We start from the raw sequence: 17,564 nt of genomic DNA on the forward strand, positions 1-17,564 counted from the left end.
TAAGTGAAACCTTGAGGTGGGTATAACCCGAGGTAAAGGCGGAGAAATGGTTCGGCTACGAGATTCTCGAGCAGGGGATTCAGAGAGTAGCCTGAGAACGTGATCATCTTGGACAAGAGATTAAGGCAAAGTGAATTTCGAGGACGAAATTCTTTAAGGAGGGTGGAATGTAATACCCGGTATTACATGGTGTTGAAAATAAATAATTTTTGGTTATTTTGAAAGGACCTCGGGTGGTCCGGGAAGACCAAGGGTCAATCTCGAGAAATTAATTAATAAAATTGTCGAATTTGCGGCCGAGAGTGCCTCGGGACTTGGATGTCCAGGGAAGAGGGCAAGAGATTGATGAGCGTCTCGAGATGAGGCCAATGACGCTGGTGGCGGTCCGACCGGGAATAATTTTCGGAATAAATTCTGTATAAGCCTGAATGGGTGCCAATACCGAATGGTTGCAAGGGACCTTCGGGAAGCCGGGGGGACCCTAGGGGTGGTTCGGTTTTCTGAGTAAGGCAACCCTTTAGTGCTTCGGGATCGAATAAACATCCCGTGCAGGCGTAGGGACAAGGTCGGTATTCCCGAGTAGTGGTCGGTTATTAATTTCGAATAAACCAAGATTTTAAGTGGCTTAATTATAAGTAATTTAAGCATTGGGAGGGCCCAAGTGTAATTGGTAAATTCCTAAAGTGCAATTAGTAAGTTGCTTAAGTGGAGTTAAGTCTGATTAAGGGGTCAAATGTGTAAAATTGTAAATTATATATATATATATATATATGTATGTATGTAGGCGCGCCTGTGAGGAAGCTTCCTAGCCTCTGATATTTGAAATGGCCGATTGGATCAGAGAGATGGAGAGGGAGGCTAAGAGATTTCAGAGAGAGCGGAAGAACGAGAGAGAGAGCTCGCGAGAAGAAGAGAATGAGAGATTGGAAGAGGAGGCCGCGGCTAGCAGTAGCGTTGGAAGCTGCCATGGCCGAGGAGCAAAACCGCCATGGCTGACGCGAAGCAGAGGAGCAGCAGCGGCAGATCAATGGTGGTGCGCGCGAGGTCATTACGGCTGAGGAGGTGCTTGCGGTGGTGGCCGACGAAGGCTGAGGTGCGGTTGCAACAGCTCGCAGTGGAAGCGTCGGCCATGGTTGCTGGTTACGCGTTGGTGCGGCTGTGGTCGTGAGGCCGGGCTCGTGGAGTGGTAGCCGTTAGTGGTGGCTGTGCAATCGGCTACAGCGACTGGCAAGGGCATGGATCAACGGTGCTAGCAGCTTCAAGAGGCTTCAGTCGCGGCATTGGAAGCTCCAGTGGCCAGCTATGGCCGCTGGTTGCAGCGGGGGCTGGTCGCGCATAGGCAGGGCGCGCGATGGTGCTGGCCGTCAACGGTGGGCGATGCAGGGCCGGCGGCAGCATCGTGAGCAGCAGCATTGGCCGAAGGTGGCTGCTGGAGAGGCCAGCCACGGTGGTGGCCAGCGTGCAGGTGCTGTGCGCACGCGGGAAGGAGGCCGAGCAAGAAGATGATGAATAGTGAGGGAAGGGAGAAAATAAAAATAAAAGAAAAAGAAAAGGAAATAATGAAAAAAAAATGGGAGGAAAAATGGAGAAAATGTCAGAAAATTCCAAAAAATTGGGGAAAAGTCCTGGAAATTATATTGAGGCTCGTAAAGCATTCCGGAAGCTCGAGAATGGGATTTTGGGCATGTGATGGCAACTCGGGAAGCAACGTCGGCGTGGGCGATTGGCCGATTTTCGTTTCCAAATTGTCCGAGGTAAATTAATAGTTCCTCCCAAATCATTTACATTAAGCGAGTTAATGTAGAATAATTAATTATTGGATTAAACCCTGTGTTGGGGTTATTTGAAATCTTGTTGATGGATGATTTTGGCGATGTGCGGCGTAGTTGAGGTCATTAGTTTAATGCCGGATGTTAATGGAGTTGGGGTTTTGTGTGTTTTGCATCTAGGTTTGACCGAGAAGGCGGTGATCCTAGAGGAACTTGAGATTCAAGCTGGAATTCGTGCCGAGGCGGAGATGAAGCTTCGAGCCAGGTAAGGGACGGCCCCATGTGGAGGTGGCCTAGCAAGTGGGTAAATATGTCTGATAATGTTTTTATGTTGCATCGGCATGTAGTGGTTATACCTTGTGTGATGCAAGAACTAGTGGACCTGTGGCCATATGGAGGACTGGTGTGGTGGGGGCTGATAGGTTGATGCCTCAAACCTTAGTGGGTTGTGAGGATAAGTGGGCCTAGCCTCATTTGCATGCATTTGGCATACATAAACATGATTATATTCATATTTACATGCATTGCACCCTTACTGAGTCTTTATGACTCATGAGGTTTTACCTCATGTGTAGATGATGCAAGTCCGGATGCAAGCAGGGATGGCGCCGGGAGGCTGTTGTGGCAACTAGCTGTGTTGCCTGAGTTGTGTATTTTTAGTATTGCTTGTATATAGTCAGGGGGCGTGGTGTATGTATACCCTTGTGAGTAAATGTCTATGTCATTGAGCTTAAATGTATTTAATTGTGTAATCATCATAGTGTGATAGATGATTGTGAGATTGCTTGTTGAATGTGGCATAGTCGGTAAAGCCAAATTTCGGACCGAGTCAAGTTCAGCAAGGTACGTTCTCATAAATCCCCAATACTCAGCGAAGTGTTTGTATGCTAGCTTGTGCCTGGGTCACCTTTGGCTTGCTATGGGGCGAGCTGAAGAGAGGTGAAGCTCACTCGGGTTTCGGGTCCCAGTCCGCTGTGGTTTCTTGATTGAGTTGGGATCGAATCCTGAGTGGAGCGAAGGGAAGGACGAAGCCTAGTTCCCACCTAGGGCGTTTCCTGTTAAAACATAGTCCAACCCTTCAGTTGTGGTTCGTCGGGTGAGTAATCTGGTCGATTATTTACCAGTGGCGCCCGTAAGTGGGAGCGGGTCGTTACAGTTGGTATCAGAGCATGGCTAGCTATATAAGTGAGGAAGGCTAGCGTGCTTAAGTGTTAAGTGTGGTCGGTTGAGTGATTAGTGTGAGAAATTGCCAAAGTTTGGAATAAAGGTTGTCTGGCATGATTCGAATGTAAGTCGAAATGTCTTAACTGCTGAGTTGGGGTCGAGAACAATTGATTTGAAATTTTGAAAATTCAATGTAAGGTTGGTCCGATAACCTTGAAAGTTGGACATATGGACCGAGGACCCTAAGGGATTGGGTCAAGTCATTGAGGCCTGCAATGGCATGTTTGAATATTCCTGTTCTTGGGATGAGAAAATACCCTGGATTGAGAAAATATACCTGCGAGAGGTATACGAGTTGAGCAAAGAGGAACCGAAAACCCGAGTGTGGGTGTTGGTGTCAAGAAAACTCGAATGTGGCATTTCAAGGATATGAAGTGCTTAAACAATGGGAACTCCTTGAGATTGAAGTGTTGAGGCTCGTGTGGGGACACGAAGCTAAAGCATGACTAATCCGAGAGGGGATTAGTGGAGCGTCCTTATGCTAGGGATTTGCCGAGCATGTTCGAGGGAATAGAGTTATCCCTTGGAAGTGGTGCAATAAGGCATGTACGCTTGAGGTAAAATGAGCTAAAATGGGTGTTAGCTCGAGGCCCAAGGAAAAGATTCGACATCAGGTGATGTGACGAGCTACTAGGAATAAGGTTGCTTGTAGTAAGGCTCTGTGGGGAGTATGCGTGTAATGCATCAATATGTCATGGCTAGTGAAGGCATGACGTAAGCAAAATCCGGAAGGACTCTGAGGGGAGTCGGGATGCTAGATGTATGATGCGATGTGATCGTATCGTTATAATGATCCCAGATGGGATGTGCCTAGGGTATGAGTGGACCCTAGTTGGCTTCTTGATGAGACGAGGTCTATCCTTGGGAATGATAGGCATGCGGCAAGTGGACCCGAGCGGGTGTTTGTATGAGACGGGAATCCCAACTGAGTCGAGCCGGAATCCAAGGGAATCTAGATTTGGGGTTAAGAAGTTGAGCATGCGTTGATATGCGCGTGAGAGCCATTGGATTAGAAGTCCTAGTTATGTAAGGCCAAGTGATCGTTCATATGATTGATGGATGAGGGGCCAATCAAAACTCTCATTATGACGCTTGGGATCTGGTGGGACGCCTAAGGTCGGGAGATGAGAGGTGAATAGACCCTCATTATGAAGCCTAGGGTTGCGATGGCGCCTAAGGTCAAGAGACCCTTGATGGGAGACGCGGAGGTCACCCAATGAAGGGTATGAGCGGTGTGTGGCCCGAGGGCGATGAGTTTGTGGCAACAGGACATCCATAGGCTATGCGCGTAATGGAAATGCCAATTTCGGATGCTAAGTGGGCAGGGGCATGGCGACTAATGTGGAGGCCCCGAATTTTAAATTCCAAGTCATGGGAGCTCGAGCGAGGCGTGCGAAAAGGCCAGGCCGAGCATAGTGACTGAATGCATACGTGAGTGTGCAAGAAGAGGCGAGAGGTCTCGATTTACCTGGAGGGTAATGGTAGGTGCTTTATGGTTATGGGTGCCGGAGATTGAGGTATGATCTCGTGGGGTAAGATCATGAGGCCTCAAGAGGAAAAGTGGTTTGAGAGTCTCTTAAGCGATAAGAGATGTAGAGTCCTGAGGAGCGGGGCTCATGGTACGAACTTGAGGTTATCAAGGCAAGGATAACCAAGTAAGTTGGCTTTGGTAAGATGGTGGCGGAACCATCGTAGCTCGGGAAGGCTTTAAGTAGCCTTGATGCTAAGGGTGCAAGGCTCGATGTGACGGATCTGATGCTATGGACTGTGTGGCAGAGGACTAATGAGTTGGCTCGCGTTGAGGGTAAGTGGCCCATGGGCCTGAGCAATTTAGTGAACTGCAGGTGACGATCAGATGCCGAAAACCTAGAGCAGCACCTTATGAGAGTTAGTCAGGTGAGATCGATAGTCTCCTATAAGGGATAGGACATCTAGAGTAGTCATAGGGAGAAATCGTGGAACACAAAAAAAAAAAAAAAAATGTTCTGATGGATTAGTAGTCGAGTAGGAAGCTTGGTAGGGCGAAGCTACGGGTGCGAAGCAAATCAGTGATAGGCCTAAGCCATGCTGTTGGAAACTGTTGTTGGGCCAGTGTATGGGAGCAACACGGTAATGATGATTAGGTGTTAGCTCTCTGAAGCGCAAGGCAACACGATGGGCGAACCAGTGTTGGGCCAGTGTATGGGAGTGACACGGTAAAGATGACCAGGTGTTGGCTCGCCTAAAACACAGGGCAACACAGTGATTTTGCAGATGGTCAGGGTCTAAAGATCTGTGAGATGCATGATAGGGGAGCGAAAGCTGTTATCAGTTTTGCAACTCAGCTGCGAGTAATAAGTAATCTCAAGGCGATTTAGCGGAGGTTCGAGTGTTGTAGCGCTTTGAGATGTTTGAGAAAGAAACTCGTGGAAAAGGAATGGGTCTAGCGTAGGAATAACGCTACAATTGATGCCTATGGTTGACGGGTCTAATACTAAGAACCACTGGATATAGACAGTTAGTTCACAGGAGGGACTGCAGCCCTCTATGTGGAGTAACCTGTCTGCGGTGGAGACGATTAGACGCCGAAGACTTGGGGTATGCTGTAGGTTATGCCTAAGCCAGACCTAAAATTCCGTAAGGGTTGTAGTATGGTGGTAATGCTTTTGGTGTCAAGGCAGCAAGAAGATGGGTTAATTGGTGGAGGCAATAAATGGCTCCAGAATGTTACGTAAGTGCCGTGGAGGGCGAGACTTACAAGTTGGAAGCCAACCGTGAGAAGGGAATATTGAAGCTCGAGAAGGCTTCGAGTAAGGGGATCTCTAATCTGTGAGGTGAGCTGTGGCAGGCTAAACAAGTGGATAAGGCACGGTTTGAAATCCATGAAGGCTCGTGATTGCACAGTTTAAAGTTAGTCCTAATGTGTCGATGCGAAAATGAGGAAGTATCCTCATGTAGCACTGGATGGATTTTCGGTTGATAACACGGGATTAGTTGCCAGGTGGTAGCACTTGATGGCAATGATAGGAGCGTGAGGCTCGAGGGCTGTGATGTAAAGCCTTACGGATTGACCGTGTATAAAAAGATTCAGCGAGTCCTGGTGGTTAGACCAGGCGAATATTGAGAAAGAGATCCAAGGCGATAAAGGATGGTTAGTCAAGGCAAAGTTGTGCCGCTTGAAGGAGTGCTACTCCGTAACAAGAGTTATAGATGGTAGTGTTGAAATGTGGCTTAGGTAGAACTTGAGATGTTCTCCCAAGAAAAGTTGGGCATGGGGTCACAACAGTAGATGGACCTCCTAAGGTATTACAACTCTATCAGGAGGGATCACTCGAGAAAAAGCCAGAGTAATAGTGAGTGCCTGAGTAGGAAGAGGAGTCCTACGACATCGAGTGGAAGTGTGTGTTCCACAGGATTGGCTGAGGTGATTTCTAGTGGGTGGAGTTTAAATCGAAGTCATAGTCGATGATTTTAAGTGCAGTGCCTGGAGGAAGATTGTGTTGGTTATGAGCTGAGCGATCTGGCTAAAGCCAATCGGGTTGGTTAATCGAAAGTTGAGGGCGAATTTAAGAGGTCGCTAGTGGGTGACGAGAGCTCAAAAGAAGAGCCGATGGGACGAGATTGGTTCCCAGAAATGATGTTTAGGTGATGAAATCACTTGATAGCTGTGAGTGCTATACTTAGGGTGATGCCTTGGTGTGGGCAATGGATGAAATTTAACCTCGTGGCTAAAGGTTAATGGTTGTGAAGAAAGGAAATCAGCTAGTAGAGCCTATTGGTGACCGGCCGGGGGTAGCCGATGGTGACCGAGGACGCCGACTGGTAATAGCGGCAGCAGCAATGCAGTGGCTGGCCAGGGTCGTGGGGCGTCGTGAGAGTAGTCAGTCAATGGCGCAGGTGGCTCCTAAGTCGCGGTTGAGGCTAGATGTGGCACTAAGCGATGGCAAGAGATCGTTTTAGCTGATGATGATGGCATTAGAGCTAATGTGGTCACTCACTGAGGTGTGAGCTGATTGAAGCAAAAGTTATAAGAAGTCCGAGAGAAGCCAGAGTCTCTCAGGGAGTTGGCTAGTTGCTATAAGCATAACAAAGTGATATGAAGAAGGCGGCCTAAGAGTGGGGTCGTGCCGGTTGCGTTGAGCAGTGAGATTTCTGGAGTAACGAGTCTTTTGAGATGGCATGGTAGTGTCATCGTCGCCGCTAGGGAAAAGATGTCAGGAGGGTCAAAGATAACCATTTTGCATGGTAAGGCCTCGAAGCCAAGCATGAATGGCCATAAAGGCTGGTGCCTGTGAAATTTGAAATGCAACGACCGTGGAGGAAAATTCGTTGCTGTCATGGTGTTGTCCTTGCCGAGGAGGACAAGGGGAAAACCATCATGCATGGCTAAGTCAGGGGTCTACTGCGGATTTCGAATAAACCTGAGTTAGGATGGCTGAAAGTTTCGTGCCTCCAAGGTAAGAGGCTTTGTTGAGAAATGTGAGATTTAAAAAGTCCCAATGAAATTGAAGCTGGGCGAGTAAATTTGGCTAGAAGACTGCTACAAGAGTGGGGGTGTTACCGTGTTAGCTTGTTGTGGTGCGGACCAAAGGCACGAGTCATCCTATAGGTGCGATGCAATAAGTGATTGTGCAGATGGTAACAAGCCAATCACTTATGCCACGCACCGTGGGTGATGACGAGCATCGATTTATGGTTCGCGACTTTAAGCGAAATGGTAGGACCCTTGACTCGCAGTAAGGTTTAATAGCCAAGGTAAGGCCTAGCATGGGGCATGATTGTGAAGGCCGAAATGAGGTGAAGATCTGAGAGGGGTTGCTCAGTGAAGAGTTCCCCAGTATGGGTATAAGACCCCTACTAACGTGTGATATCGGCTAGTAAGAAGGCCTAAGTACCTCTGTGTGCTTATGCGAAGAGCTCCTGGTGGGGAGAAGGTTGTAACCTGAGCACGGTTAAGCTCGAGGTGAAAATGTCATGGTGTGTGCATCGCCAAGCTCGAGGTAGACTCGAGTAGTGCACGTGTGATTGAAATGTGAAATTGCCTAGCATGGTGTTGGGTATGTCGATTATGCATAATCGTACAAATAAATGAGGGTTGGCTGGTCAAGATAGAAGACCATGTATGAAATGGTCGAAATTAGCAGAGTGGGCCAAATGGGTGCTTCCCATGTAATGCTAGTGTGATAAGTTGATCGGTAATGAGAGATTGCCATGAGGATCAACTCAAACTATGCATGTGTGTGATTAATGATGCTATGCCATGATAAATGGGTGTCAAAGTGTCTTGTGAGCACTAAAAGAGACATTGCGGTGATGATCAGTGCTAAAACGTTGCTGGTTGGACCAGCGTAAAATCGTGGCCATGTGTAATTGGCAATGGGAAACGTTGCCGTGTGCGATAGGCGTAAAATCGTGGTGGACTGATCAGTAATGCAATGTTAGTGAGAGTGGTTTCGGTTAATGCAAAAATGGGGAAATGGGAAGTAAACCTGCAAAGCGATGTTTCGAAATAGAGAAAATCCATCCGGAGATGGATATCATTGCAGTAAGCATGACCAGCGACCAGTGGTACGGTTTGGCGAGAGGCCAAAGCGGTATTTGGTTAGTAAATGTCCTTGGGAGGCGAAGGATCAAATGCCTAAGTGAAACCTTGAGGTGGGTATAACCCGAGGTAAAGGCGGAGAAATGGTTCGGCTACGAGATTCTCGAGCAGGGGATTCAGAGAGTAGCCTGAGAACGTGATCATCTTGGACAAGAGATTAAGGCAAAGTGAATTTCGAGGACGAAATTCTTTAAGGAGGGTGGAATGTAATACCCGGTATTACATGGTGTTGAAAATAAATAATTTTTGGTTATTTTGAAAGGACCTCGGGTGGTCCGGGAAGACCAAGGGTCAATCTCGAGAAATTAATTAATAAAATTGTCGAATTTGCGGCCGAGAGTGCCTCGGGACTTGGATGTCCAGGGAAGAGGGCAAGAGATTGATGAGCGTCTCGAGATGAGGCCAATGACGCTGGTGGCGGTCCGACCGGGAATAATTTTCGGAATAAATTCTGTATAAGCCTGAATGGGTGCCAATACCGAATGGTTGCAAGGGACCTTCGGGAAGCCGGGGGGACCCTAGGGGTGGTTCGGTTTTCTGAGTAAGGCAACCCTTTAGTGCTTCGGGATCGAATAAACATCCCGTGCAGGCGTAGGGACAAGGTCGGTATTCCCGAGTAGTGGTCGGTTATTAATTTCGAATAAACCAAGATTTTAAGTGGCTTAATTATAAGTAATTTAAGCATTGGGAGGGCCCAAGTGTAATTGGTAAATTCCTAAAGTGCAATTAGTAAGTTGCTTAAGTGGAGTTAAGTCTGATTAAGGGGTCAAATGTGTAAAATTGTAAATTATATATATATATATATATGTATGTATGTATGTAGGCGCGCCTGTGAGGAAGCTTCCTAGCCTCTGATATTTGAAATGGCCGATTGGATCAGAGAGATGGAGAGGGAGGCTAAGAGATTTCAGAGAGAGCGGAAGAACGAGAGAGAGAGCTCGCGAGAAGAAGAGAATGAGAGATTGGAAGAGGAGGCCGCGGCTAGCAGTAGCGTTGGAAGCTGCCATGGCCGAGGAGCAAAACCGCCATGGCTGACGCGAAGCAGAGGAGCAGCAGCGGCAGATCAATGGTGGTGCGCGCGAGGTCATTACGGCTGAGGAGGTGCTTGCGGTGGTGGCCGACGAAGGCTGAGGTGCGGTTGCAACAGCTCGCAGTGGAAGCGTCGGCCATGGTTGCTGGTTACGCGTTGGTGCGGCTGTGGTCGTGAGGCCGGGCTCGTGGAGTGGTAGCCGTTAGTGGTGGCTGTGCAATCGGCTACAGCGACTGGCAAGGGCATGGATCAACGGTGCTAACAGCTTCAAGAGGCTTCAGTCGCGGCATTGGAAGCTCCAGTGGCCAGCTATGGCCGCTGGTTGCAGCGGGGGCTGGTCGCGCATAGGCAGGGCGCGCGATGGTGCTGGCCGTCAACGGTGGGCGATGCAGGGCCGGCGGCAGCATCGTGAGCAGCAGCATTGGCCGCGGGTGGCTGCTGGAGAGGCCAGCCACGGTGGTGGCCAGCGTGCAGGTGCTGTGCGCACGCGGGAAGGAGGCCGAGCAAGAAGATGATGAATAGTGAGGGAAGGGAGAAAATAAAAATAAAAGAAAAAGAAAAGGAAATAATGAAAAAAAAAAGGGAGGAAAAATGGAGAAAATGTCAGAAAATTCCAAAAAATTGGGGAAAAGTCCTGGAAATTATATTGAGGCTCGTAAAGCATTCCGGAAGCTCGAGAATGGGATTTTGGGCATGTGATGGCAACTCGGGAAGCAACGTCGGCGTGGGCGATTGGCCGATTTTCGTTTCCAAATTGTCCGAGGTAAATTAATAGTTCCTCCCAAATCATTTACATTAAGCGAGTTAATGTAGAATAATTAATTATTGGATTAAACCCTGTGTTGGGGTTATTTGAAATCTTGTTGATGGATGATTTTGGCGATGTGCGGCGTAGTTGAGGTCATTAGTTTAATGCCGGATGTTAATGGAGTTGGGGTTTTGTGTGTTTTGCATCTAGGTTTGACCGGGGAGGCGGTGATCCTAGAGGAACTTGAGATTCAAGCTGGAATTCGTGCCGAGACGGAGATGAAGCTTCGACCCAGGTAAGGGACGGCCCCATGTGGAGGTGGCCTAGCAAGTGGGTAAATATGTCTGATAATGTTTTTATGTTGCATCGGCATGTAGTGGTTATACCTTGTGTGATGCAAGAACTAGTGGACCTGTGGCCATATGGAGGACTGGTGTGGTGGGGGCTGATAGGTTGATGCCTCAAACCTTAGTGGGTTGTGAGGATAAGTGGGCCTAGCCTCATTTGCATGCATTTGGCATACATAAACATGATTATATTCATATTTACATGCATTGCACCCTTACTGAGTCTTTATGACTCATGAGGTTTTACCTCATGTGTAGATGATGCAAGTCCGGATGCAAGCAGGGATGGCGCCGGGAGGCTGTTGTGGCAACTAGCTGTGTTGCCTGAGTTGTGTATTTTTAATATTGCTTGTATATAGTCAGGGGGCGTGGTGTATGTATACCCTTGTGAGTAAATGTCTATGTCATTGAGCTTAAATGTATTTAATTGTGTAATCATCATAGTGTGATAGATGATTGTGAGATTGCTTGTTGAATGTGGCATAGTCGGTAAAGCCAAATTTCGGACCGAGTCAAGTTCAGCAAGGTACGTTCTCATAAATCCCCAATACTCAGCGAAGTGTTTGTATGCTAGCTTGTGCCTGGGTCACCTTTGGCTTGCTATGGGGCGAGCTGAAGAGAGGTGAAGCTCACTCGGGTTTCGGGTCCCAGTCCGCTGTGGTTTCTTGATTGAGTTGGGATCGAATCCTGAGTGGAGCAAAGGGAAGGACGAAACCTAGTTCCCACCTAGGGCGTTTCCTGTTAAAACATAGTCCAACCCTTCAGTTGTGGTTCGTCGGGTGAGTAATCTGGTCGATTATTTACCAGTGGCGCCCGTAAGTGGGAGCGGGTCGTTACACCTATTCTCACTAGGACCTTCTCGCTCTTTTTTTCGTCCATCGCTCGTGACATGATTCGCATAACGACTGCGGTCACTCTTATCTCGTTCATTGAGATCTGTAATTCTCTGAGTTTTCACCATCTGAAAAAGAAAAACACTTCCTTAATCAGTGATAAACTCTCTTAAAGATAATCTCTATCTTACTAACCGTTATTTCGTGTCCCACAACCAATAAAGGTACCCTGTCCGAATTCCAAACCAAGAATAGTCAAAATTCCTAATCTCCAATAACCTTTATGGGACTCAATACTACATCCCGACCATTTCATACTCTAAGTCAACATTTGAACTAAACATACTCGACTCATTCCCATGAGTCATTTCCTTGAGCTAACCTTACCTTGATCCTCACAACATCTATTTCGAGAGCCCTATTCTCAAAATTGATCTTCAGAGTTCCTAAACTCGATTCTCTACAGCACTTATCGAATCATCCTAAGTTCAACATCCCTAGGATCCTCGATCTAACCGAATTATTCCTAACTCGATCATCCATTAACCACAAGTTATCCCATTTCTCAGAGTAAGGATTTTAACTATTGACTTCCAACTAATAGTTTCTAAATTTCCAACGAAATCTATAATCCTCGAATAACCTTCGCTCTAATCAAAGTCCCTTAAATTTCAAACCTTCGCTCTGATACCAATTGTAACACCTCGCTTTCCCAGAGCATTAGGTAACGTAAGATTTCGGGGATATATTTTTTTCCAACGGAAACTCAACACAAAAATCGTTCCCCAAAGATCCTCTTTACACTTTCTTAGTATATCAACATAAAATCATTAATAAACTAAGACAGGTAAATCACCTTAAATGCAGAAGCTAGATCGAAACCTCAATAGATCATAACCGAACCCACTTTATTTATAACATAAAGTCAAACCAAAGTTTACATGATGTCATCAAAATAAACTGCATAATTGAAAATGACATACTATAAACTATCCACTAAACGCCGTCACTTCTCGGCAATCCCATTTTCTTTTGCACCGCTGCCTTCACCTGGAATATTTGAATATTCCAAGGACAAAGTTCATATTAGATGATGAATCATCTAAGTGAGAGTTCAAAACACGTTTTCATGAATGAATGCAAGACATGAAATAAACCAACACAACCCGACAAGCCCTAACCCAAGAGAATCCCACACAGCGTTTAACCCTACCACGGGGAAAGAGCAATCTCTCTAAAGGCCACGCCACCATACCGACACATTGACACGACGAGATTCTAGCTTAAGAAGGGCAAGGTCAACGCATCTCCCCAACATCTCGGGAATAATCGTTACCACTCTCAGCCCAGGAGGGTCACATCAATGCAGGAACCCAACTCATCACATTTACGTCAGGGATTACGTTCCCACTCAAAAGCATCCAGGAACCACTACCCAAACCCAACTCAAATCCCATATGGACCACCTAGTCATCCTAGTGCAACTTCCCTAACCATATGGCCCGACAAGGAAACCAAGGCAACTATCCGGCATGCGCACCAGCTCAAGATACCCCTATATATTCTTCTGGAAACACCTTTGGCGAATTACGGCTACACTATCCAGACAATATTTTAGGCTGACATTCCATATGAACAATCACAAAACGCATGACAATGCCATATTTCACAACTCAATGCATCATATAACAACATTTATAAAATACAATGCACATGTACAAAACATTTAGGGACGAACCTCCCTTATGAAACCAACCGTCACCGGTAGAGATGGCAAAATAGGCCCGGCCCGGGACCGGGCTAGGGCCAACAGTTTGCTGGCCCATTTAAGGCCGGGCCTAATTGGCCCGGCCCGCTTGGCTCGGCGGGCCAAATGGTGGCGGGCCGGGCTGGCCCGCTTGGCCCGCCGGCCCTTTTAATCGCCCACAAAACCCCCCACCCTCAGCCTCGCCTCTCGCCCTCGCCCTAACCCTCTGCCTCGCCCTAGCCCTCGCCCTCACCCTCGTCTCGCCCTCTGTCGCCCTCACCCTCTGCCTCGCCCTTGCCCTCGCCCTCGTCTCGCCCTTGCCTGCGCCCCTCGCTCTCGCCCTCTGTCTCACCCTCGCCCTCGCCCTAGCCCTCGCCCATGCCCCTCGCCCTCGCCCTCGCCCTCACCCGCGTCCCTCACTCGCCCTCTGTCTCGCCCTCGCCCTCGCCCTGGCCCACGCCCCTCGCTCGCCCTCTGTCTCGCCCTCGCCCTCGCCCTCTCTCCCGCCCGCGCCCGCGCCCCTCGTTCGCCTCCCTCACCCCTCAGTTGCCCTCGCTCCCCCTCTATCGCCCGCGCCCCTCGCCCTCTCTCGCTCACTGCCTCACTCACGCCGCCTGCCTCTATTGCCTAGCTAAAGCAAGGTAAGTTAAGTTTTTTTGTTAATTATTTGCCTAGCTAAAGCCTAAAGTTTTGTGTTAATTATTTAAAATGAATTATTTTAATTATTTACAGTGAGGATTCTTCTGTTAGAAATTTAGAATGGATGGTGATGATCAAATTTCGAGAGGAATCCCTAGTAATGTTAATGAGGAATCCATCTCACAATCACAATCAAAAAAGCCTAAGATTTTAACCTCTGATGTGTGGAACCATTTTGTGAAAATTGGTGTTGGTAGTGATGGCAAACCAAGGTGTAAATGCAAGGGGTGTGGTAAAGAATATTCATGTCCATCTAAATCAGGAACCTCTCATTTAAGTCGTTATATTCTTAAATATATGATGATTTCTAAGTATAATGATGCGGGAGATATGCTTATTGATTATGAAGGGAAGTTGAAGAGAAAAAAATTTGACCCTAAAGTAAATCGTGAACTTATTGCTCAGATGATTATTTCACATGGTGCTCCCTTTAATATGGTTGAGTGGAAGGGGTTTAGAAATTACCAAAAGTTTCTGAATGAACATTGTAAGTTCATTTGTAGAAATACTGCTAAAGTGGATGTCTTGAGAACATATGAAATAGAGAAAGAGAAGTTAAAACAACAATTGGCCCAAATTCCTGGTAGAGTTTGTTTGACTTCTGATGTTTGGACTGCATGCACTAATCATGGATTTATTTCTCTTACTGTTCATTATGTTGATGGCAATTGGAAGTTAAATAGTAAGATATTGTCATTTGCTCATATGAAGCCACCACATAGTGGACATGAATTATCATTGAAGGTGTTGGAATTTTTAAAGGATTGGGGATTGTAGAAAAAAAATTTTCCCTGACTTTGGACAATGCCACTTCAAATGACAACATGCAAAATATATTGAAAGAACATTTAAATTTTCTGAATACTTTGTTGCTTAATGGAGAGTTCTTTCACATTAGATGTTGTGCTCATATATTGAACCTTATTGTTCAAGATGGTTTGAAGGTAGCTAGTGAGGCATTGCATAAAATAAGACAAAGTGTTCATTATGTGAGGGGTTCAGAAGCTAGGATGAGACAATTTTATCAATGTATTGAGCAAGTTGGTGGAATTGATACAGGAATTGGGTTGAGACCGGATGTTGTCACTAGATGGAACTCCACCTACATAATGCTTGAGAGTGCACTCAAGTATCTTCGTGCATTTTATAGTTTAAGCTTATGTGATAAAAATTATAGGTGGTGTCCATCAAGTGATGAGTGGACAAGAGGGGAGATAATTTGTGAATTCTTGAAGCCATTTTATACTATCACTAATTTGATTTCTGGATCCTCTTACCCTACATCTAATTTGTATTTTGGGGAAATTTGGAGGATAGAGTGTCTCTTGACATCCAACTTGGAAAATGATGATGAGTTGATTGCAAGTATGAGTGAAAGGATGAAAGAAAAATTTGATAAGTATTGGAGTGATTATAGAGTGGTTCTTTCATTTGGGGCGATTCTTGATCCAACCAAGAAGTTTAACTTTTTGAGGTACACTTATTCATAGCTCAATCCTTATAACTATGAAGAGAAGTTGGAAAGGGTGAAGACGGCTTTGTATAGGCTTTATGGTGAATATGTTAATAATGGTTTATCAAGTTCAAGTTCAATGCCTTCCTCAAATGTTAGTGGATCACAAATTTCCATTGGAGGTGAACAAGCAAAGAAGTCAAAAAATATATATAATGTAAGTCTATATTTTTTTAAAACACTTGTTCATATATAATTGATATAAATATTTGGTTGACTATTTTTTTTGATTATTTGATAGGATTTTGAAGCATTTGATTTCCAAGTTTCTAACGATGCCGAAAAATCCCAACTTGATCTTTATTTGGAAGAGCCAAGGATTCCAATATCGGGAGCATTTGATGTCTTGGCATATTGGAGAGAGCGAGCTAATAGAGGGAAAATTATTGCAAAGATGGCTTGTGATATATTGAGTATTCCGATAACAACCGTAGCATTGGAGTCCACTTTTAGCATTGGATCTCGTATTTTGAACAAGTATAGAAGTCGTTTGCATGATGAAACAGTTCAAGCTCTCTTGTGCACACGGAGTTGGTTACATGGTTTTGGAGGTAATTTTTTTTAAACTTTCTAATATCTAGGATTTAACATAATATTAACCATTTCTCTTATATGATAAATAATTAACATATGTAATTTTTTATTATAGATGATGATGAGGAGGAGGAGTCAAGCATTGATGATATAAGACTTTCTAAACAAGACTCAAATGTTGTTGTTGATGAAGATGATGAAGATTAGAGGCATAATTTTTAATTATTTTTTTTCTTCTTATTTGTAATTTAGCCTCCAGAAATGGCTTTTTGAGCAGGTTGTTTTTCTTCAAAGTGGGCTAAATGGCCAAATATGGTATCAAACAAAAAAAAAAAAAAATTGGGCGGGCCTGTTTGGCCCGCTTGGCTCGCGAGCCTGTGGCGGGCCGGGCTAGGGCCAGCAATCTGCTGGCCCGTTTTTAAGCGGGCCGATTTGGCCCGGCCCGCAGGCCCCTTGGTGGCGGGCTGGGCTAGCCCGTTTGCCATCTCTAGTCACCGGTTACCGTTCGCATGCAACAAAACCATTTTGCATGAAATCTCAACACATTTAGGTAGCACAAATACCAAGTTTTTAGGGTAAAAACACCAACAGTAAATCAAGTTTTGGGGGCGAACACTCATCTTGAACGTATTCGAAATGCCTTGATCCTTGTGCACTGCCTTGATTTGCGTGCCACACCTCAAACACGCGAACTTATACACAACCTCAAGCCATGATACTCCCTAAACATCATATTTATTTAAAGAGCATCAAAATCCATTTTTCCTCAATTTTCCTTAATTTCCTTTATTTTTCTCCTTGTTTTCACCTTGATAATTCCAAAATAATTATCTCCTTAAACTTTTTCCCAAATTTTTCAACATGATAATTCCTAAAATAATTCAAGAAAAATATACAAAGAAAATTCCCAAAATTACCACTGCCCACGCACCCTCACGTGCCTTATGCATGTCTGCGAGTGAAGTATGGGGGGTGCAGCTCACGCGCCGCCTTCTTCCTCGATTATGGCCGTTGGCGACTGCTCCGATGGCCAAACCAAGCTCACCTTCTTGAAGCCCTTGCTAAGTCGATCACATTAGCACCACTTTCCAGTCGAAAAGCCACCAGAAAACCCTCTGAAATGCGAGTTACAAGTCGGCCCTAGGCATTCGCCTCGCGTCTCTGGCCGAGCTTCGAACTAGCTTCAAATAGTGATAAAAATCCTCCAAATGCTCCATAACTCTTCCCCTTGATGCAAGGATCAATAGCCCCTTATCAAATATCTTAGAGGCCAATTTGTTGCCAAAATTTCAAAACCCTCGGCCCCCATTTTATAGCAAATTTCGGCCACCCTTCGGCCAAAGCTTGGCCTACAAGAAACCCCACGCCGTATACAACCTTCCCCGGCTCTCCCTCGGCCGTCCCATCGCCGGAAACAGCGGCCACGTGCGGTGGCAGTGTGGCGGCCATTTTCTATGTTAACACCAGACTTTCCATTTATTAACTTTGGCCCCTAGCTAATTTCCAATCTCGGTTTGCCCCTTTCTTGAGGCCCCTGAT

At 46.0% G+C, this 17,564-nt stretch overlaps 1 protein-coding gene across 1 annotated transcript; it reads left to right on the forward strand.

Moving 5' to 3' along the window:
- Nucleotides 1-15,759: 15,759 nt before the first annotated feature.
- On the forward strand, nt 15,760-16,308 carry LOC127798719 (zinc finger BED domain-containing protein DAYSLEEPER-like). The gene is made up of 2 exons (XM_052332274.1): nt 15,760-16,042; nt 16,141-16,308. Exons 1-2 carry the CDS (start codon nt 15,886-15,888, stop codon nt 16,230-16,232), a joined length of 249 nt encoding a protein of 82 aa, XP_052188234.1. The 5' UTR covers nt 15,760-15,885; the 3' UTR covers nt 16,233-16,308.
- Nucleotides 16,309-17,564: the final 1,256 nt, after the last annotated feature.

The sequence above is a fragment of the Diospyros lotus genome, chromosome 4, assembly GCF_014633365.1.
Source record: "Diospyros lotus cultivar Yz01 chromosome 4, ASM1463336v1, whole genome shotgun sequence".
NCBI classification, from domain to species: domain Eukaryota; kingdom Viridiplantae; phylum Streptophyta; class Magnoliopsida; order Ericales; family Ebenaceae; genus Diospyros; species Diospyros lotus.

Bases quoted from the DNA above. Each gene is read 5' to 3' on its own strand.
- LOC127798719 (XM_052332274.1), top strand. From the start codon at position 15,886: ATGGCTTGTGATATATTGAGTATTCCGATAACAACCGTAGCATTGGAG. The intron at 16,043-16,140 runs GTAATTTTTTTT...TTTTTATTATAG, and splicing joins TTGGTTACATGGTTTTGGAG to ATGATGATGAGGAGGAGGAG.